This window comes from Anas platyrhynchos, chromosome 1 (genome assembly GCF_047663525.1).
Source record: "Anas platyrhynchos isolate ZD024472 breed Pekin duck chromosome 1, IASCAAS_PekinDuck_T2T, whole genome shotgun sequence".
NCBI lineage: Eukaryota > Metazoa > Chordata > Aves > Anseriformes > Anatidae > Anas > Anas platyrhynchos.
The window spans coordinates 156,735,515-156,758,135 of NC_092587.1; the positions used below are offsets into that span (position 1 = coordinate 156,735,515).

The 22,621-nt window shown below is 40.2% G+C and overlaps 1 protein-coding gene across 3 annotated transcripts in view; it reads right to left on the minus strand.

The window, feature by feature from the left end:
- Window positions 1-2,004: 2,004 nt before the first annotated feature.
- LOC140001296 (uncharacterized) overlaps window positions 2,005-22,621 on the minus strand; it is a 739,961-nt gene continuing 719,344 nt past the window's right edge. For 2 of the 3 annotated variants that reach the window (XM_072032461.1, XM_072032459.1), the window contains exon 2: window positions 2,005-4,145. In XM_072032461.1, the coding sequence (XP_071888562.1) occupies window positions 2,302-3,450 (1,149 nt within the window). In that variant the 5' untranslated portion in view covers window positions 3,451-4,145 and the 3' untranslated portion in view covers window positions 2,005-2,301. Of the gene's footprint in view, window positions 4,146-6,897; window positions 7,327-22,621 lie in introns of those variants that run through there. The other variant, XM_072032458.1, reaches the window with a different exon arrangement.

Below are 22,621 nucleotides of genomic sequence, written 5' to 3' on the forward strand. Positions count from 1 at the left end.
CTCTCTTAAGACAATTTATATTATTTTTTTAATATTTTAGGTGAAGCTAGAGTGACTCTAATCATGCATACCTTGGTTACAGTTGGTGCAAAGTTTTCTTGCTTCTGTTTAAAGGTGTAGGCTCAGAGAAATTCAGAGTGTGTGCTCAGTGAAAGGTGGTCACACCTTGAAGGCAGGTAGCTTTTGGTATTACAATGATAGAATAATGAGCAAAAATCACTGAAATACATCATTTTGTCAAAAATATGACAGGCCATTTGCTCAGGGTAGCAAATATTCAGCTTATTGGTCTCAGGGTACACAAGAACAATCAAGTTCACATCTTATCATGGAGCCTAGATGCAGTGTCTCTACTCTGCTCTACACTCTGTACTGTTCCTTAGAGTCAGCACACCAGGTTCTCTCCATATGATTAAAAAAAATTAATTCACTACTTCCCATAGGCAGACAGATGTTTAGCCATTTCCGGGAAAACGGCCCATCATGAGTAATGGTTACTTGGGAAGGCAAACGCCATCACTTGGAATGTTCCATATTCTTTTTCTTTCCTTTTTTCCTTTATTTTCTTTTTATGACATCATATGACATGGGATATCTTTTTGGTCCATTTGGGTCAGCTATCCTAGATGTGTCTCCTCACAGCTCCTTGTGCACCCCCAACCTCCTTACCAGCAGGGCAGCACAAGTAGAAAAGTCCTTGTCTCTGTGTAAGCACTGCTCTGCAACAACAAAAAAACGTGGTGTGATATCATCATTATTCTCATCCTAAATCCAAAACGCAGCACCATACTAGCTACTATAAAAAAAAAAACTAACTCTGTGCAGCCAAAAACAGGACATATGCACAAATACAGATGGTGTGGAGAATGGATTAAGGGCAGCCCTGATGAGAAGGACCTTGGGGTGTTGGTTGATGAGAAGCTCAACATGAGCCGGTAATGTGCACTTGCAGTCCAGAAAACCAGCCATATCCTGGGCTGCATCAAAAGTGTGGCCAGCAGGTTGAGGGAGGGGATTCTCCCCCTCTACTCTGCTCCTGTGAGACCCCACCTGGAGTACTGCATTCAGCTCTAGGACCCTGTCGCGTTAAAGGGGTGTAGCTGATTAACCGTTACGGGCCTGGTTGGATTCAGAGTACTGAACTATCACGGATAGCCACCCTCACCCTAGTTGCACTTAATGAGGGCTATCACAATGCAATCAAGTATGGTTTATTACAGCAACAGATAATCAGGTTCTTTTGGATTGCCGGTGATAGTGACTATCTGCAAAAGCAAGCTAGTATGCATGAAATACACAGGTGTTATAGGTGTTACAGATGTTATACAGGTGTTACAGGTGTTACAGATGTTACAGGTGCGCAGCCTAGAAATAAACGCGTTAAAAGGATCAAAGACTCTATAGAGATTTATAAGCAAATGTTCAGATCTCACCCAAAGGCGTCCCAATGGGGGGGGAAGAGAGGCTCAGCCCGTCGACTGATCCCAGGAGTCAGGAGGTCCTAAGGATGTTGTATGTCCTCGGGATGGTATCTCCCCTGACGATGGTATCTTCCCTAACATCCCCTCTCTCTTGGGCCAATTTATATTATTTTCTGTCTTCTAGGTGGAGCTTGAGTGGCTCTAGTCAAGCATATCTTAGTTATGATTGGTGTAAAGTTTTCCCGTCTCCGTTTAAAGTAATAGGCTCCGAGAAATTCAGAGCGCATGCTCAGTGAGGGGTGGTCGCACCTTGGAGGCGGGTAGCTTTTGGGATGGAGGTGTGTTTTGGTATTATAATGATATTATAATGAGCAAAAAGTACACTAGGGTACAGCATTTGTCAAAACATGGCAGGTCTTTGTCTTAGGGTGGCAAAAAGTGCAGCTTTGTGCACAAGAACAATCGAGACCCCACCTGATTACAGAGCCTAGCCGTGGTGTCTCCACTCCACTCTATGCTCCGTGGTGTTCCTTAGAGCTAGCACACCAAGTTTCCCCAGCGCGATAGCATCTAAGGTTGGTAGCCTAGGGAATGCTCAGATAATGCAGTTATGCCCTACCCTGAAAGCCTCTTCAATGCTGTACCTTTTCCTTAAAAATGTGATTGTTAGTTTTATTTTCCTAGTTACTTCAGGCATTTACACCACATAATCCACCCCGTGACTATAGTCACTCAAGCTTCACGACGGTTGGAATATGTCGGGGATATCACATACATCCTCAGAATGAGGTTTATCGAGTGTATGTACATTGTGTAGTGATGCTAAACGTTTCATCATAAACCAGAGTTTAGCATACAAACTAATTGTCAGTATAAAATATCATACAGTGAGTATTAGCAGAACAATAACAGGGTGAAGCATCTTGTTGAAGATTCCCTTGGCAGCTGGCGACCATCCAAACAAAGTGTCCCACCAATGGTGTCTCTCATCTCTCTTCATTCTTTCCATCACTCGATGTATTTCTTGTGCATCATGGTGGACAGTAATCAGAGTCTTTTGTCCATTTTCTCGGACTTGTGTCATCAGCTGCTTCAGGTCCTCATGTACCAGCAATTTCTTCACCAAGGTGAGGTTCATTCCAATAGGAGTAGGCAGCAGTTCATGAAGCAGAATATAATTAGATGCAATAAGTTGATAAGAAGTGACAGGAACTGAGTATTTAAAATCACATCCTAGAATTTTGGTAAAATTGCAAACACAAACATTAGAGTGATTACTGGTATCTACCACTGTATCATCTACGACTATAGAATCACAATGAGTTCTCATACAAACACAACCTTTCCCAATATATATAAGTACAGTTTTAAGGGTTTCATTAGGATGTATCTCAAAGTGGCAAATATTTTGCTCAGTGTTAAGACAAATGTTTTGAGATTCCAGCGTGTTACTTTCACAGATGAAACCTTTTTGTTCACGCACAATGCATGCATTTACATCAATTGTTTGCCACTTTCCTCCCTCTTCATGGGCCCATACTTTATGCTCTTTAGGATAAAGTATAGTTCCATTACGATTGAGTCCTAATGCAATGATTGGATATACATTGTATACGGTGGCATTACTTATAGTAAGTATAAAGGCAACAATTTTATCATTTTCTGCATAATGGGTAAAGTTGACTAATTGCCACCAAGCTTGAAATTCTTTTTCAAATTCTGAAGCATTATCCCAAATCAATTTTCGAATTTCAGTGGGCAAAGTTCCTCCTTCTCCCTCTCTAATAATAGCTGCTGCTACAGATTTTATCCATAACTGTGCTTGGATACAGCTCAAGGCAAGGGAGGTATTGCCTTGGGCTTTTCCAAGGGCATTTACAATTAATTGATGATCATTTTCCTCAATTTGTTCCCAATGGGGCAAAATATCTGATAGAAGCCATTGATTTGCTCCTAAAGCCAATAAAGATGATTTTATTGGTTGTTCCAATTTCCTTAGGTCATCTGTAGTAGCAGTTACTCTACTCATTTAGACCTCAGCATCAATGTTATTTAATATACCTAATCCTGTTCCCAATAACCTAGTTGCATCCTGTGGCCCTTTTTTAGGGACCAACTAGGGTTAAAGACAATTTGTTGTTGTCCCACATTTTTAATTATGTAAGGACCTGTGTTGAAGATGGAAGGAGTTAGACCAATGGAAGGCTGAGTCGGTTCATTTTCAAATATCTGCAGGGGCAAAGGCTTCTTATCCTTTGACCATGAATTCAAATAGTAATTCTGTGCCTCTGTAGCCTCAGAGACAGTACACAATTATAGGTTTGGTGAAAGTAAAATTGTACCAGCAATCAAAATTTGGTTCAGTTATTTTAGTTATTTGGCAACCAATTTGTATTGTTTGTCCAGACATGGCTTAAAGTTCAGCCATTCTTAGAGAATCATTCCAACTCCATTCATCTTTTGAAAATATTTTGTTTCCATGTAGAACTAAAGTAGAGAGATTTAGGTCCTTTCTGTTTTGAGATGTTCCAGTGACTGTGCTATACTGTGACAATACATGGTTAAATGCCATGGTGAAACACCTCAGCTCCATGCACAGCCACAGTAGCTAAGTTTCCTTTAAGGTCTGTAATTGCATCAAGGTCAGGGTAAAGCATAGCATCATTAATCCAAACTGTTGATTCGTCATCTTCCAGCTGTCCATATACAGTTCACTCAGGGTTCCTGTGAACACAAAAGAAAATAAAACATGCTCAGTTGTATTCAACCGGCAGGGTTAGAAAGAGGGTGAAATAGCAATCTTTGATTTCCCATGCATAGAAATATTTGGGAATATTAGCACTATTGCTACTGTTAGAAACACAGAGGGCTTTCACTATCTCTGCCATGTTTGGAACTGCGGCAGTCAAAGGTGTAGTGTTAGCATTCAACTGTCTGTATTCCACTGTAAAATGCCATTGCCTGGTTGGTTTCTTTACTGGCCACACTGTTGAATTGTAAGGTGAATGGGTCCTTTTAATAATGTCTCTTTTTTCCAATTCAGTTACCACCCCGTCAATCCCCATAAGTGCTGCTGCTGACAACAGATATTGCCGATCATTAATGATTTTAGCAGGGGATAAGGATATGGATGTTTGTAACAGGCTCAGTCTCACGGTGCCTGAATCCCTTTGATGTGTCGCGAAACTCCACACAGTTCCATCAGGGAGTTTCCACATACAACCATGCAGTATGTCAAATCCTAAAATATTAGTATATGCAGCACCAACTAATACTTCTACCCTGGTTAATTTTTGTTCCTCTGGCAACCAGAGTGAATTTTTTGCAGTGGGGCATTGTTTTTCCACACCATTGATTCCCGTGAATTTAACCATGCGTTGACCAGGTGTTATGCTCAGGGTTTGTGCTGTCTCATGTGTAATTACTGACATTTGGGTCCCAGTGTCAATAAGAAAATTTACCAATATTTTTGAGGGTTCAACAAGAATGGCAATGATAGGGTCAGAGTGTTCATTAGAGAGCCGTTGAATTGCTAATACCTGCCGAGCAGGGTGGCTCATTGCCCTCCCCGGGGATAAGAGTTTTTTTGCTGACACCACAACTCACCTCGTTCCCTATTAGGTTTCAATCTCTCTTTGAATTTGGGATATCTGGGATTTTTAGTGTGGATTTGGCGGACTCGCCGAGAGTGGTCTTGGGATTTAATACTGGATGAATTAATCCAGCCCATTTGGTGTCCGTACTTATCTATGTTTTGTACCAATTCACTCCAGGTGGGAATAGGGGAGTTAGGATTTTGCCTACAACCACTATCATCATCCCTACAAGCAGCTAGTACGTGATCTTGGGTGTTTGCTACAAACATCTTAAGACAATCAGGGAGTCCACAGATGAGAGGGGTTAACCGAATTGGATCAATAGGAGCTAACATCGGGGATTTCCTTAATTCATCTCTTTCATATATTGCCTGAATGCAGGCTGCTTTCTGTACTTCTACAGCCAGGTCAGCTCCTGGAGTGGTGGTTAAAAATACTCCAGGTCTCCAAAAGCCTACTACCTCTTTCTCACTCAACGTCATTCGATCTCCTCCTTTAAGAGAAACTCGACACACATACTCAACTTCTGATTCCCCTGACCACCTTGAGAACTTCTCCTGTATTTTAACCAACTCTGCTGGTGGCAACGGAATCGTTCGCACAGTAGTGCGGATTTCATCATTATCATCAACAGCAGTCTCAGTCTTAACCAAAGGTCTCAAGGAAATGGATTGGGGTTCAGAATCAGAAATCTCTTCAACACCATCATCACTGTCAGACCAGAAATCACTGTCCCAGCTTTCAGGTTCTGCACTATGCAGTACTCCACGAATCTGCTTGACCGGAGCGCAAGGCTGTACTTTATTTAACAGATGACTAACCCTCTCCAGCAATCGTTTAAGATGATTATTCTCATGCACAAGTTTATCATTTTCACTCACAAGTTTGTCATTTTCATCCAAAAGTTTATCCACTCTGATTCCTAATGTTTTTCCCATCTCCCTTTCAAAGGCCAATGATGACTTCAATATTTCATTCTCTGATTTCAAAGCTGTATGTTCCGCATCAGAGATCAGTTTGGGAGCAGGAGTTTCCTTAGCTTTTTGCCGAGCACAAGACAAACAATCTCCTAACACAGCATAAATCGCACCTTTACCCTTTCTTTGACCAATCTTTCGTGAAGCCTGACACGGCTCAATGTGCTCTAGAGCTTTCTCCTCATTTTTCCAAAACTTTTGGGAAAACTCCTTCCCTGCCTGGGAAGGGGCACATTTATATTTTTGCAGTAGTTTATCCATAGCAATCCTGCCGACTACGCCAATTTTACTGTCGCGTTAAAGGGGTGTAGCTGATTAACCGTTACGGGCCCGTTTGGATTCAGAGTACTGAACCAGTCGGACATTCACCAAAACTGGGGGTCCGTTCGGACATTCACCAAAAACGTAATAACCACCTGGGGGTCCGCTCAGACATTCACCAAAAACGTATTAACCACCTGGGGGTCCGTTCAGACGTACACCAACAATGCATTAACCGTCTGGGGGTCTGGTTAGATTCAGAACACTGAACTATCACAGATAACCACCCTCACCCTAGTTGCACTTAATGAGAGCTATCACAATGCAATCAAGTATGGTTTATTACAGCAACAGATAATCAGGTTCTTTTGGATTGCCGGTGATAGTGACTATCTGCAAAAGCAAGCTAGTATGCATGAAATACACAGGTGTTATAGGTGTTACAGATGTTATACAGGTGTTGTAGGTGTTACAGATGTTACAGATGTTATAGATGTTATAGATGTTATAAGTGTTACAGATGTTATAGGTGTTATAGGTGTTATAGGTATTACAGGTGTTACAGGTGCGCAGCCTAGAAATAAACGCGTTAAAAGGATCAAAGACTCTATAGAGATTTATAAGCAAATGTTCAGATCTCACCCAAAGGCGTCCCAATGGGGGGGGGAAGAGAGGCTCAGCCCGTCAACTGATCCCAGGAGTCAGGAGGTCCTAAGGATGTTGTATGTCCTCGGGATGGTATCTCCCCTGACGATGGTATCTTCCCTAACATCCCCTCTCTCTTGGGCCAATTTATATTATTTTCTGTCTTCTAGGTGGAGCTTGAGTGGCTCTAGTCAAGCATATCTTAGTTATGATTGGTGTAAAGTTTTCCCGTCTCCGTTTAAAGTAATAGGCTCCGAGAAATTCAGAGCGCATGCTCAGTGAGGGGTGGTCGCACCTTGGAGGCGGGTAGCTTTTGGGATGGAGGTGTGTTTTGGTATTATAATGATATTATAATGAGCAAAAAGTACACTAGGGTACAGCATTTGTCAAAACATGGCAGGTCTTTGTCTTAGGGTGGCAAAAAGTGCAGCTTTGTGCACAAGAACAATCGAGACCCCACCTGATTACAGAGCCTAGCCGTGGTGTCTCCACTCCACTCTATGCTCCGTGGTGTTCCTTAGAGCTAGCACACCAAGTTTCCCCAGCGCGATAGCATCTAAGGTTGGGAGCCTAGGGAATGCTCAGATAATGCAGTTATGCCCTACCCTGAAAGCCTCTTCAATGCTGTACCTTTTCCTTAAAAGTGTGAATGTTAGTTTTATTTTCCTAGTTACTTCAGGCATTTACACCACAGACCCCCAGCACAAGAAGGACATAGAAGTAGTAGACTAAGTCCAAAAGGGCCACTAAGATGATAGAGGGGCTGGAGAACCTCTCCTTTGAATAAAGTTGGGGTTGTTCAGCCTGAAGAAGAGAAGGCTTCAGGGAGACCTTATAATAAACTTCCATTACCTAAAGAGGCTCTACAAGAAAGCCGGAAAGAGATTCTTTGCCAGACAGTGTAGTGATAGGACAAGGGATAATGTTTTAAACTAAAAGAAGGTAGATTTAGATAAGACATTAGGAAGGAATTCTGCACTAGGTGAAGGTGGTGAGATAGGCACAGGTTGCCAAGAATTGTGAATGCTCCATCTTCACACTGTGAAGTGTTCAAGGCCAGATTGGATGGGGCTCTGGGCAACCTGATTTAGTAGGAGGTGTCCCTGCCCATGGCAGTGGGTTTAGAATTAAATGATCTTTCAGGTCCCATCCAACTCCCACTTTCTATGATTTTATGAATATTAAAATCTAAGATTAGCTTTTCTATATACCGTATTTGCTAGCACAGAATGCTGTTCCAGTACGTATTTGAAATCAGGTTGACAGAACTTCCTTGTGGGCTATACAATTACTTGACAATACTTGGATTAGTTTTGTATATTGTCCAAGATTTGATAGTGGGAGAACAGCAGTGGTGGCATCTGTGAGAAGAAACCAGGTCTGCTCCATTTCAGACACAACTGGTTCCAATTGGCTCCAAATCAGATCTACTCCTGATTGAAAAGTTGAACTCCTCTGCCATGTGTGTTGTGCCCTTTTAAAACTATATTTAAAGGGTAAAATACTGCACAGACAGTGCTAAGCGAGGAAAAAAATAGCATGAGAAATAACCTCGTGACCACCAAAGTCAGAGAGGAAAGAGGGAGAAGAGGTGCTTCAGTTACTGGAGAAGACCATAATGGAGAAGCCCATGGAGAGGAACACAACGGAGCTGTTGTGGTTTAACCTGGCCAGCAGCTAAACACCACACAGGGCTATACACAGGGCCCATCGGGCTATAAATAATTCACCTTTATGTTGCCAGTCCAGGTCCACCTGAGCCACTTCAATCTTAGCAGCCTGACCCACCTGCTGGTTGTTTTGATGTTCTTCAGATTCTTGGGCACCTGAGCATCTATGTGGCGTACTGTTACAACCAGGTTCTCCACCCGAGCAGCAATATCTTGCCACAATGCAGCAGCCCAGATGGGTTTGCCCCTGTGTTGCCAGTTCTTTTGTTTCCATTGCTGTAACCACCCCCACAGGGAATTTGCAGATCAAAAAAAAAAAAAAAAAGCAGAAAAAACTCAGATCGAACTCCTTCATATGCTGCAATATCTCCTTTTTGGTTGGAGTGTAGCGGGCCTCAGATCCTCTGTATCACCGACTCCAAAACCCCAGGGGTCGATCTCGAGTTTCCTCAGGTTCTTTCTGCCAGAGGCTCCAGGTGGGGCCATTCTCCCCAGCTGCGGTGTAGAGCACATTCTTTACACCTGGTCGTGTTTGGACTGGTCCAAGGGCTACTGCATGAACTTTTCCTGCTTGATTTGTTCAAAGGCTTGTTGTTGCTCAGGGCCCCATTCAAAATCATTCTTCTTATGGGTTACTCAGAAGAGTGGGTTTACAATCAGACTGTAATTTGGAATGTTCATTCTCCAAAACCCCACAACACCTAGGAAAGTTTGTGTTTCGTTTTTTGTTAGCTGGTGGAGACATAGCTATTTTTTTATTGATCACATCCATTGGGATCTGATGGCATCCATCTTTCCATTTTATTCCTAAAAACTGGATCTCTCGTGCAGGTCCTTTGACTTTATTTTGTTTTATGGCAAAACTGGCCTTCAGAAGTATTTGGACTATTTTCTTCCCTTTCTCGAAAATTTCCTCTGCTGTGTCACCCTACACAATAATGTCATCGATGTACTGCAGGTGTTCAGGAGCTTCTCCCTGCTCCAGCACAGACTGGATCAATCCATGGCAAATAGTAGGGTGGTGTTTCCACCCCTGGGGCAGCTGATTCCAAGTATATTGGACTCCCCTCCAAGTGAAAGCAAACTGTGGCCTGCACTCTGCTGCTAGAGGGATGGAGAAAAATACATTAGCGATATCAATTGTGGTGTACCACTTGGCTGCCTTCCATTCCAGTTCATACTGGAGTTCCAGCATGAACATGCAGCACTCAGTGGTGGCGTGACTTGGTTCAGGCCATGATAGTCCACTGTTAGTCTCCACTCACCATTAGACTTTTGCACTGGCCATATGGGACTATTAAAAGGTGATTGAGTCTTGCTGATCACTCCTTGGCTCTCTAATTGATGAATTAGCTTATGGATGGGAATCAGGGAGTCTCAGTTGGTGCAATATTGCTGCTGGTGCACAGTTGTGGTAGCAATTGGCACTTGCTGTTCTTCAGCCTTCAGCAACTCCACAACAGAAGGGTCCTCTGAGAGACTGGGCAAGGTAGACAATTGTTTAATGCCCTCTGTCTCTAAGGCAGATATGCCAAAAACTCACTGGAACCCTTTTGGGTCCTTGCAACATCCTCTTCTAGTCTATGCCAAGGATACATGGAGCATCCGGGCCAGTCACAATACGGTGCTTTTGCCACTCTTTCCCAGTCAGACTCACTTCAGCCTCCGGTACTGTTAGTTAACTGCTGAGATCCCCCTGTCACTCCATAAATACAGATGGGCTCTGGCCCTTTGTAGCTTGATGGCATTAGAGTACATTGTGCACTGGTGTCTACTAAAGCCTTATACTTCTGTGCGTCTGTGCCAAGAAAGTCAAGCGCCTGGTACGGCCCACTGACTACTACCCGCTACTGGTCTTTCAGGCTGGTAGTGATGAAGTAGCAACGAGAAGTCCGAAGGCGATCAAAAGAGACTTTAGGGATTTGGGGCAACTACTTAGAGGACGCAGGTTGTGTTTGCCTCTGTCCTTCCGATAGGGGGGATCGAAGCTGAAAGGCGTGCTGTTCACATAAACTCGTGGCTTCGAGACTGGTGTGACCGGCAGAACTTTGGGTTCTTCGATCACGGGAAGGTCTATGCTACAACGGGCCTGATGGCACCGGATGGGATGCGCCTCTCTCGGAGAGGGGTAAGGATCTTTGGTCAGGAGTTGGCAGGGTTGATAGATAGGGCTTTAAACTAGAGTCGAAGGGGGAAGGGGCTAAAACCAGGCACGCCGGTGAAGACCTAAGGCATGGTACGCTAGAATCAGAGGGGCTGTGTGCCAGTGAGGTCCTTCGGTCAGATCCACAAGGTGCTGAGTGTAAGGAGACGCACCTGAAGTGCTTCTACACAAACGCACGCAGTATGAGGAATAAAATGGATGAGCTAGAAGTCCTGGCCCAGTCCCGCAACTACAACATCATCGGCATAAGCAAAACCTGGTGGGATGAGTCCTGTGACTGGGGTGTTGCGATAGATGGTTACAGGCTCTTCAGGAGGGACAGGCAGGGTAGGTGAGGTGGTGGGGTGGCGATGTATGTGAAGCAGGGGCTGGACTGTGTGGAACTTCAGATCGGCGATGGCAAAGTTGAGAGCCTCTGGGTAAGGATCAAGGGACGAACGAATAAAGGGGATGTCGTTGTGGGAGTCTATTACAGACCGCCTGGCCAGGACGATAGCGCCGATAAATTATTCTTTACAGAACTAAGAGAGGCCTCGAGATTAACTCCCCTTGTCCTTATGGGGGACTTCAACTTGCCAGACGTTAACTGGGAGTGCCACACGGCTGACACGAGCAAGTCCAGGAGGTTCATGAAGCACCTAGATGATAACTTCTTGGTGCAGGTGTTAACGGAGCCAACTAGAAAGGTGCCCTCCTAGACCTGTTGCTAGAAAACAGAGAGGGTCTGGTGGGAGATGTGGTGATTGGTGGCCACCTCGGTCATAGTGACCATGAAGTGGTTGAGTTCAAAATTTACGATGACAGAAGGAAAAGTGCCACCAAAACCTCATCCCTAGATATGGGGAAAGCGGACTTCAGGCTGCTCAGGGAACTAGTCAGCAAGGTCCCCTGGGAAACTACTCTTGAAGGCCTCGATGTCCACCAGTGCTGGTCATTCTTTAAGCGATGCCTCCTAGAAGCACAAGATCAGGCAATTCCTAAATATCGCAAGTCAGGCAGGTGGGGCAGGAGGCCAACGTGGCTGACCAGGAACATTCTGATGGAGATTAGGCGGAAACAGAGAGTGTTTCGCTACTGGAAGGAGGGCCAGGTGACATGGAAAGAATACAGGAATGCTGCTCGTGTCTGTAGGAAGAAAATTCGTGTGGCTAAAGCACACCTAGAGTTGAAGCTGGCTGTGTCTGTGAGAGAAAATAAAAAGGGTTTTTTTAGATATGTGAATGGAAAAAGGAGAACTAAAGAATACATAGGGCCTCTCCTTGATAGGGAAGGTCTCCTCACAGACAATGACATAGGCAAAGCAGAGACGCTTAACGCCTTCTTTGCCTCTGTCTTCAATGTCGATGATGGGCTTCGGGACCCAGGGTGCCCTGAGCTGGAGGACCGGGACGGTGGGGATGACAAACTCCCAACCGACCCTGAACGTGTGCGGGATTTGTTACTCCACCTGGATCCCTACAAGTCCATGGGTCCGGATGGAATTCATCCCCGGGTGCTGAAAGAGCTGGCGGACGTCATCGTGGAACCTCTCTCAATTATTTTTCAACGATCCTGGGAATCTGGAGAGGTCCCGGTAGACTGGAAGCTGGCAAATGTTGTGCCGATTTTCAAGAAGGGTCAGAAAGAAGACCCTAGCAATTACAGGCCTGTCACTCTCACGTCAGTGCCTGGTAAAATCATGGAGAAGATGGTTCTCGAACTTATTGGGGCGCACCTGGGGGACAAAGCAGTCATTGGTCCCAGCCAGCATGGGTTTGTGAAGGGTAGGTCCTGCCTACCTGCTCACCTATGCAGTGACCAAAATCATAGAATCATAGAATCATAGAATATCCTGAGTTGGAAGGGATCCTTAAGGATCATCAAGTCCAACTCTTGACACCGCACAGGTCTACCCAAAAGTTCAGACCATGTGACTAAGTGCACAGTCCAATCTCTTCTTAAATTCAGACAGGCTCGGTGCAGTGACCACTTCCCTGGGGAGCCTGTTCCAGTGTGCAACCACCCTCTCTGTGAAGAACCCCCTCCTTATGTCAAGCCTAAATTTCCCCTGCCTCAGCTTAACCCCGTTCCCACAAGTCCTGTCGCTGGTATTAATGGAGAAAAGGTCTCCTGCCTCTCGACACCCCCTTACGAGGAAGTTGTAGACTGCGATGAGGTCTCCCCTCAGCCTCCTCTTCTCCAGGCTAAACAGGCCCAGTGCCCAAAATGAAAATCGTTTCACGCATCTCATAGCTCATGCTGTTATAGGTTTCGGGCAGTTATTTTTAATTTTTTGGCATCCTCATCTTCCTCCTCCTGAATTCCTGATGGCCCAGCATCATCTTCTCTACACTTAGACTTAGCAGAAGTCTGTGTTCTTAATGACCTGAAACTCTGTACCATTTTTTTTCACCTTCTCTACAGGGGCAACTTGCTACAACTGCTACACTTTGTTTCTCTGACACAGTCACAGGAGCTGGAGCAGCTGCAGGGTCCATCATAGGGGTTGGAGTGGCCGTTGGGCCTGTCATAGGACTTGGAGTGGCTGCTGGGTGTGTCACTAAGTTGATCGTAGTATTAATTACAGCTCAATAGGCATGGGCCAAACCCCAGCATGTTACAGTGATTTGTGTCACTTTGGAGAACTATCGTTAACAAGCTTGGAGGATAAGAAGGTGGTGAAGGAGAAAAAGAGAGTGAACGGGTAAGAAAAAATATCTTCCCCTTTCCCCTCCACAGATTGTCTTCCTGATGAAAAAAGGCAATAAGTGTAATTGTTAATAGTTTCCGAGATATGGTTTCGAAAGTATAGAGTCGACAAGAGTGTTGAGTACAAATACCAGGTTAGAGTCATGACCAGAAATTTCATCGTATCATAAGCTACTGTTACAGCGCACAGAACCATAATGATCTTAAACCAGGGCCTGGAAAGGATAAACAACATGACAGAGAGCACATACAGAAAGTAACGTGCTATAATACTCAATTTGGAAAACAGGCGCAGCAGGCTTGAGATTAAAGCAATCAGCATTATGACTAGCAACTATTAAGCAGGTCAAATACTTATACCAATTTTAGTTTAACACACTCTGGTCAGACCTGTTGTTATCTCAACCCTTTGAGCCCCACGTTGGGTGCCAGAAAGGACTGTTGTGGTTTAACCCGGTTGGCAGCTAAACACCACACAGCCGTTCACTCTCCCTCCCTCCTCCCTCTCTGGGATGGGGGAGAGAAACTGCAAAGTGAAGCCCGTGAGTTGAGATAAAGACAGTTTATTAAGACAGGAAAATACTAATAACAATAATAACAATAATGATGATAATAGTACTACGACTACTAATGTGTACAAAACAAATGATGCACAATGCAATTGCTCACCACCCACTGACCAATGCCCAGCCTAACCCCGAGCAGTCCGGCCCTCCTCCCCCTGGCTCGCTACCTCTATATATTGTTTAGCATGACGTCAGGTGGTCTTGAATACCCCCTTTGGCCAGTTTGGGTCAGGTGCTCTGGGCCTGTCCCCTCCCAGCTATTGCTGTACCCCCAGCCTACCCATTGGCAGGACAGAGCGAGAAGCTGAAACATCCTTGGCTTGGTGTAAGCACTACTCTACAATAATTAAAACATCAGCATGTTATCAGCGCTCTTCTCATCCTAAGCCAAAACATAGCATTCTACCAGCTACTAGGAAGAAAATTAACTCTGTCCTAACTGAAACCAGGACAGGAGCATATGGAGATCCCACTCTAGAGCAGGTTCTCCTGATAGGAACTTGCAGAGAAGCTGTGCTGGAGCACAGGAAATATGTGAGCAGGAAAGAGTGGCAGAGAGGAATGGTTAAGAGCTGACCGTAATCCCATCTCTTCCCAGTGCCACCTGGCTAATGGGGACAGGAGATACACTTCAGAATGAAGGAGTAAAGCTTAGATTGGGAAAAAGTGGTGGGAATGTAAAGGTGTTTTATTTTTCATATTTGTTTCTGACTACCTAACTAGTGTGGGGAAAAAAATATGATTTATCTATTTATTTATTTTTTTTTCCCCAATTTGAGGTTGCTTTGCCAGTGGTGGTAATCAGTATCTGTCTTCCTTTACCTTGGTTCATTTGTCTTACTATGTTATTTTCTCTCCACATTCTTCCGGGGGGGGGGGAGCAAGAGAGCTGGTTAGGGGCCCTGCAGCCAGCTAAATTTAAGTCACTACATGGAGAAGGAAAAAAGAAAAGAAACAAAACAGAGAATGGAAGGAATACAATTTGTAGATTGGGAAAGTGTTTCTATTCCTTTAGATAATATTTTACTTCAGCTAGAATAAGTGAAAGCCTCTGATGTGTTTCCTTGGTGGTGAAAACTTTTCTTAAAAATGTTATCATATATGTGGGAGGGAGGAAAAGAGGATGATTAAGACTTTTTTTTTTTTCTTTTTTTTGACAATGTGCAACAGTTTACATAATGGAAGACTACATTAACAACTTGAAATACTCTTTTCAGTTTCAGAAAGTACCTATAAATTTACCATTCTTCCTGAAGTGAAAAAGTTCATGATTACCTCAGATTCAGCTCTCTTAAAAGACCTTGAAAAGATACAGGCATCTTATAAAGCCTCATTGTTTCCGTGATTTGTTTCAATACTCTTTAAAAGTTGTATGAATAAAGTATGAATAAAAATATTCTTTAGAAACAAAACAAACAAACAAACAAAAACAACAAACAACAAAACTACTTATAGATTAATTTCAACTTTAAACATATATTACGAGAAACAACAGTACTTTTCCAATAGGTACTTAGGCTCCAAATTGAGTACCACATTGTACTGAAGTTTATATGGCTTTCTCTACCAGATTCTAAAACACAATGTGAACGTGAACAAGGGTTGAATGTTTATAAATTAGCAATTGACACAAATTATTTTAGAAACAAGCAAAGAAAAGCAAGCAAACAAAATCCATTAGAGCATTTTTTAATAAAAAAAAATCCACAACATATAATTCTTAATATTAATTGTATTCATTATATTTCAGTGATATTTTCAGCAAAAATGTTATATTTTGTGAATCGATGGACACTTTTTTAAAGAAAAGAAGATGTGTGAAGTGTCCAGTAATCTATTATTTAGAGCATTGGTTTGAAGAATTTCAACACAGAACCTTGAATCTGTGTGTCAATTAATAGTCTTATTCTCCTGTAAAAGCATTGAAAAGCTCTTGATTTTGTAGATATGCAACAGGTAAATAAATAAGGAAATAAATGCTGACAGAAAAACACATTCTTAACGCAACCTTTACTTAAACAATCAAACAGGGGAGAAAAATAATAATAATAAGAAGAAGAAGAAGAAAAAAAGCACCTTGATAGGTTTTTAAATTTTCACATTGTTTGAAAGACATTAAATACAACACCTGACATATAGCCTGACACCTCATATTTCCATTGCACTGCAATGGCAAGAGTACAATTTAGTTTTGTTTATTCACTTCTCTTTCTCTTCATATTTGTTTTTCCTTTTCTATAATATTCTAATTCAACAAAACTAAACTTGGCAAAATTTTTAGCATATCTCTGTCAAGGAGAAAAAGCTAACCAAACCAGAAACATTTCTTTGAACTATGAAGAAAATAATTGATTTGATTGCCTATGGTAGATGTCTAATGAAGTAATGTATAGGTCTTAATGAAATAAAAAGAAATCAAATATGAAAGAATTACAAGTAAGATTAGTAATGAGAATGAAAAGAATGTGCTCTGTTTAGTCAACCCACTGAAAAGCTTTTATGATATCTACATGTATTTAACTACATGTAAACCTCAGTGGCATCAGGAAGAAATAATAACATTACCATAAACCATTAAGTGAGAAGTTATAACATGTATACATGTATTGATTTTAGAGTATAGTACTTTTTTTTTTTTTTTTTTTTTTTTTTTTAATTTTTAAACTGCTTGCATGAAGTAATTAATTGAAATGGGCTTAGGCTGGAGAAAAAAAAAATATAGTAGGCACTGGGGGATGAACAATCTAAATGTTAAATGAGAAAACTGGTAAATAGTGTAATAAATTGTTTAGGGAGTTTCTATTCCTTGTAATCTTGGAAATCTTGAGAAATACTTCCCAGATATGCAAATCTATGTATAAGCATGATGGGATGAAGAAGCTCAGCTCTTCCTCGTCTTCCCTCTCCTTTTTTTTTCCTTAATTGAGGAATCACCAGATCATTTGTGAGGAAAAAGAAAATCTTTGTGCTTTCCTATTTCTCATTTTAGTATTTTATTTTTTTCTGCCTTGTTCAGCATGTAGAGAAATTAAACAGTTTATTTAAAATTTATGTTACAAAATTACTCTTTTTTTTTAAAAAAAGGTCAATTTTATTGTTATAGTTAAAATGTTTATTATTTAACCTAAAATAATGATAATAAAAACAAATTGATCTGCTTCCTTACAGTGTCTCACCAATATTGTAAGATAATTGAGAATAATGTATAAAACATCTGGAAAGAGAGAGATCACAAAAAGGTTGTTGTATGATATATTTCAGATAATCATTTAAAAGGGAGGAAATAATCTTCTGGAGATATTTGTGTCTCAAAGCTGACTGAGGAAGCTATATTAAGTGATGCATTTTGCTCTAAAATACCTGAAGTTACAATAAATAAATAATATTCTAATTATACATCATCTGTACTCCTCCCTCTCCCATTTTAGAGTAGCATCAATAAAACTGAAAATTTCAATTGGTGCATGAGAAATCTGATTTGACTCTTCAGAATCTACACATAAATTGAAAGAAATTAAATCAAAATCGATTTTCTTGGGGGTACAAAATAGATAAATTGAACATAGAAATTAAATCAAAATCCTGACTAATGATTCTGATGATAGCTAAGTATTTACTGCCAAAGAAATGGAAGTAAACTACAAAACTCGCATGGTACACTTAAGAAATTTTAGCAATATTTATGGTTTCATATTACTTTTCAAAACCAGCAAATCAAAGAGATTTCCATTACAGATGTTACTTTACAAGAAACAGATTTAGAATGAGTTTTAATACAGTCTTCAGGCTTTATGCACATAATCAATTATTTTCTTAAAAATTAATTACTTTTCCAGGCAGGTATATGACTTGGAGATTAATTACAAAGTTATAAATGTGAGAATGATAAAGAAAAAAATAATAAATTTACCTCCAGAGAAATTAGTAACGAGGCAGAGAAACAGTACACAGCTTTGGAATAAAGTTAGACAAGAATTTTAGTTGAGATATTATAGCTACTAGGGAAACAATCAATCAACCAAAAAGAGTTACCAGAGTTATGCTTTTGGAAAGTCAATAATACAATTTCAGTTTGATGACTTCAGTGACAGTTGTGAAGACTAGCTAAAAGACATAATGACTACATCTTGAAAAGAGACTCCTTAATGAAATGTATTGATAAATGATGCACTCAAGACAACATGTAGGTATCCTGTTCCTATAGGACATTGCAATATGAGGGGTCAGTATAATCATTTATTGTTCTGTTATCAAATTTCCTTCCACACAAATTTCTACAGTTATTCATTAAATGCCAATAGGGATCAACAAGCACAAAGTAACATTTATGGCCTTTTTAGGTACTTTTTCTTGTTCTATAATAAAGGTGGAGGGGTAAGAAAGAGCTTTATACCAAAACTTAATACACAAAATATATTTTAACATAAAGGGAGGAGGGAAGAATTTACACTAGCCGTGTCAAGTTTAAGAAACCAATGTTCTGTAGACCTTTTCTTGGATTGCTTGTAAGTAAGTAATCTCAAGTGGCTCTCTAAGGGTAGGGTGACTCACCTAAGAGCTTGAGTAGTTGAAGCTAAATGCCTAAATTTTGAATTGCTCAAATCATGAATCTTACTTTAAAGGTGACAAATTTGTAATGATAAAGTTTCTTCCTATATATCTGGATGTTTAAGTATTCAAGCACTTAACGTTTATCTCTATTACTTTTTGGCACTCATATAAATCTGAAAACTATTGGTGCAGAATATTTCCTGAGTACTGATTTATAGTCATGAACTTACCAAGTGCCTGTGTTGGGTGCATGAGGCTTGGTTTTGGGAGGGGAGAGAAGGGAGAGGGTGCAAGGCTGGCCTCTGTGAGGAGAGGCCAGGGCTACCCTGTGTCAGACAAAGCTGGTTCCAGCTAGCTCTACTGCAGTGCACAGCTGAGCCTAGCAGACAAAAAGGAGGGTGAGTAGGCACTCCTGAGGTTCCAGAGCAGAGATTCTCCTGCAGCCTGTGGAGCAGACCATGTCAGAGCAGATATCCACACTGAAGCCTCTGGGAGACTCAGCACCAGAGCAGATAGATATTTCTTGAAGGAACTGTGGCCTGTAGAGATGCCATGCTGAACAAGTTTATCCTGAAAGACTGCAGCCATGGGAAAGTCTCATTCTGGAGCACAGAATAAGTGTGAGGAGGAATAAGCAGCAGAGATGAGCTGTTATGAGCTGTTAGGTGCTCACAGACCCCATTCCTTATCCTCCTTTTACTGCTTGGAGTGGGAAGCAGGGTGGGTAGATGACTTGGAAACAAGGGAGTGAAATTGATCCTGGGAAAAGTGATAAGCGGGGAGTGTTGCATTATTTATTTGTTTCTAACTACCCACATTTACTTTAATTGGAAATAAGTTATTTAAATTTTTGTCACGTCAATTCTTGTTGATGTGGATGTTAGGAACATGGTTTACAGGTGGACTCATTTATGTTATGCCAACATAACATTGGTTGGACTTGATTACATTTAGGGTCTTTTCCAGGTTAAACAATGTGATGATTCTATGATTTATTTTATTTTATTTTATTTTATTTTATTTTATTTTATTTTATTTTATTTTATTTTATTTTATTTATTTTTCCAATGACAGTAAATAGTAAATTATATCCCTGTCTGTACTTCATCCGTCAAGCTTTTCCACCTTATTTTCTTCTCACATCATGTTGAGGATGAGTGAGTGGCTGGGTGGAAATTTGTACCTTAGCCAAGGTTAAACCACCACAGTGCTATATGCACAACCACACATGGATTTAAATGTGAATGGATTTAAGTAAAAAGTACATATTCAGAAGTGTCAGACTATTCACACTTCACAGAAAACAGTCAGACACATCTTCCTAAAAAAATTAGACTGTTTACATTTTTGTTAGTCTGGACTTATTTTCCAAATGGAACATGATATAATTCCAAATAGTTGTTCCAATTCTATCTTAGAAATCTGTATTTCAGCTTTTTGCTTTTTCTTTCCCATATGTAAGATATGTTATTGTAATGTAAGAAAGTGCAGTTTCCATATAATTAAAAAATTTTGATTTAGGACTTGTGTATAATATAGTTCTTTTAATCCATATGATGGATTAAAACCAGTTTTACGAATGTGTAAATTCTTTGAGGAGTTGTTCTTTTTGTTTTTCTTTTCCATTTTTTTTTTCCACTGAATATTCTGAATCTGAAATAATATTGTTGTGATTTGGGATGAAAATAAGAGGAATAGCATGGCATAGATGATGATGTGTCTGTGGAAACGAACTGTGATTGTGTGTGAGTATGCATGTCCATGTAAAAGAACAGAGAATTGCGCATAATGTTTTCTGAATTCTCAATTTCAGCCAAAGGTGATAGAAAGAATAGTAAGTATATATCTCACTGATTGATTTTTCCTACTAAAATAGAAACTCCCACTAGAGAACTAGACTGTCATACTCTAGGTGATCCTGCTTAGCAGAGAGAGTGGACTTAGATGATCTCCAGAGGTCCCTTCTGTTATTCTGTAAATGAGGTTCCTGGATTAAATCTGAAATACTGGTGGGCCCATTGAAAATCACCACCCAATTATAATTCTGTAAAATAAAGGATAAATTCAAGAAGCAAGATGCTTACCTTATTTGTTTCTGCTTACTATTACTTTTTTGAAGAAGGAACAACAGCAACAATAAAATTACTTACAAAATCATTTCTAGTAAAAGCTCCAGCAAGTTCTGTATCTTATTAAAAACTTGCAAGTAATACCTGAGAAACTAATTAAAGCCTAAGGGATACAGAATTCACTTTGTATAAATATCCAATTATTAAAAGTGTTTTAAAAATATCTGAGTAATGCATCAGATTTCCATTGTAATTACAGAAGTTTCACAAAAACAACAAGCTAGCTAATATTTCTGTACTGTACATTTCATTCTAAGAATGCTGATCTCAGCTGAAAATATCTATATATCCTCCTTTCCATCTTTTGCATAAGAAAATTGGATATTAATCTCACATTCTACTTTTCTCCATGTCACTAATTTGAAATATAATACTACGAGAATCACAGGTTATAAAGCAGAAAAAAAATCATAAAGTTTTTACCTATTTTAGCTGGAAAAAAAAAAAATGCACAAGCACTGAATCATAACTTTCTAGCAGGATTCAGAACCTGCAGAAATATCCACCAATCACAAAGTCCAGATTTGTGCTTCCCAATAAAAATATAAATTTAAGAATTATGCTGCATTAATTTTTAAAAATGATTTTCTAAATACCATTAACATATTCGTTGTGAAAATGCTGTTCTTACTTACGTTTCATGTTCAGTGGCCAGTGTATTAACTTAAGAGAAATAAAAAATAAACTTATGCAAGAGAGTAACTCACTAGTATTTTAGAACTTGTGTGGTTTCATACAATTTAAATATGCCTTACTAAAGAAAAATGCCATAAATGCCGGTTTTGTGATTGAAGTGGTTAATTGTATATGTTCTTGTACAGTATCGTTGAAATAGAGACTTAGAGCTACTGTGGCTCCTGATTGGGCCCAACCCCAGGAACTCAAGGTAATGCAGTCTAAAACCTGTATTAAGTCCAGACATGGATAAAACATATATCATCCTCAGAAACTGATGGTAGCTATGGATCCAATCATACAGACATAGCTTTTAGACACATTCCTAACGCTACAGAAAATTTTACTGGCTTGAATATTACTCCTGATAACTGATAACTTTGATCAGACAAGTGATCAAAGTCTGAATATTTAAGATGTATCTTAGTGATATTTCACAAACTGCAAGCTGAAAGAAGTTGGTAGATAGAAAAATATGAGAAATGTAACACCAGTCCTTTGAAATCCAGCATATTTTATTGATTATATTCTGAATCTAATCCTAGGATTAAACCAAAGAGCATTGAAAGAAAAATCTCTCTCCATGGATTTTACTGATCTGGTGTCAAAAAGGAAATATGATGAGCACTAGAGATGTAGTATATATTAATTAATTATATATATATATATATATATATATATATATATATATATATATATTTTTTTTTTTCTGTAGTGAAAAGGGACAACTAAGTATATTTTAATGGCAAGAGTTAGTTTTAAACTGTTTTTTTTTTTTTGTTTGTTTGTTTTGTTTTTTTTTTTAACCTTTTTTTTTTCCTTCATTATTTGCAGACTTTTTATTATGGAGTTCTGGGATCAGCTATCAAATTCTGGAATAATCAACATAGTCAGGATTAATGTAGCTTCTTTCCCCACAGACCTTTTGTTCAGATCAATTCACTATGCTCACGATGCAGTAAAAGTCTTAACTTTATGTACAAAGATAATGGACCAGATAGAAAAAGACAATCTCAAAAATGTCTACACTATTTGGTGGGCTGGAACACATAAACTAACAGTCTTACAACCAACACAAGATTTTCTACATAAAATAGTATAAGAAAACATCTCCGACATGCAGACCACAATTTTCCCTCAAGTTTTCCCTTTACGACCTTTTGACCACAAACTTGCACTCCTGAAACAGTAGGATCTGTAGGGCTTACCAAGAGTTATTAGGTAGTTCCAAAGTTGATTTGCCCCTAACTTACATTAAATCCTGCTCACATGAGTTTG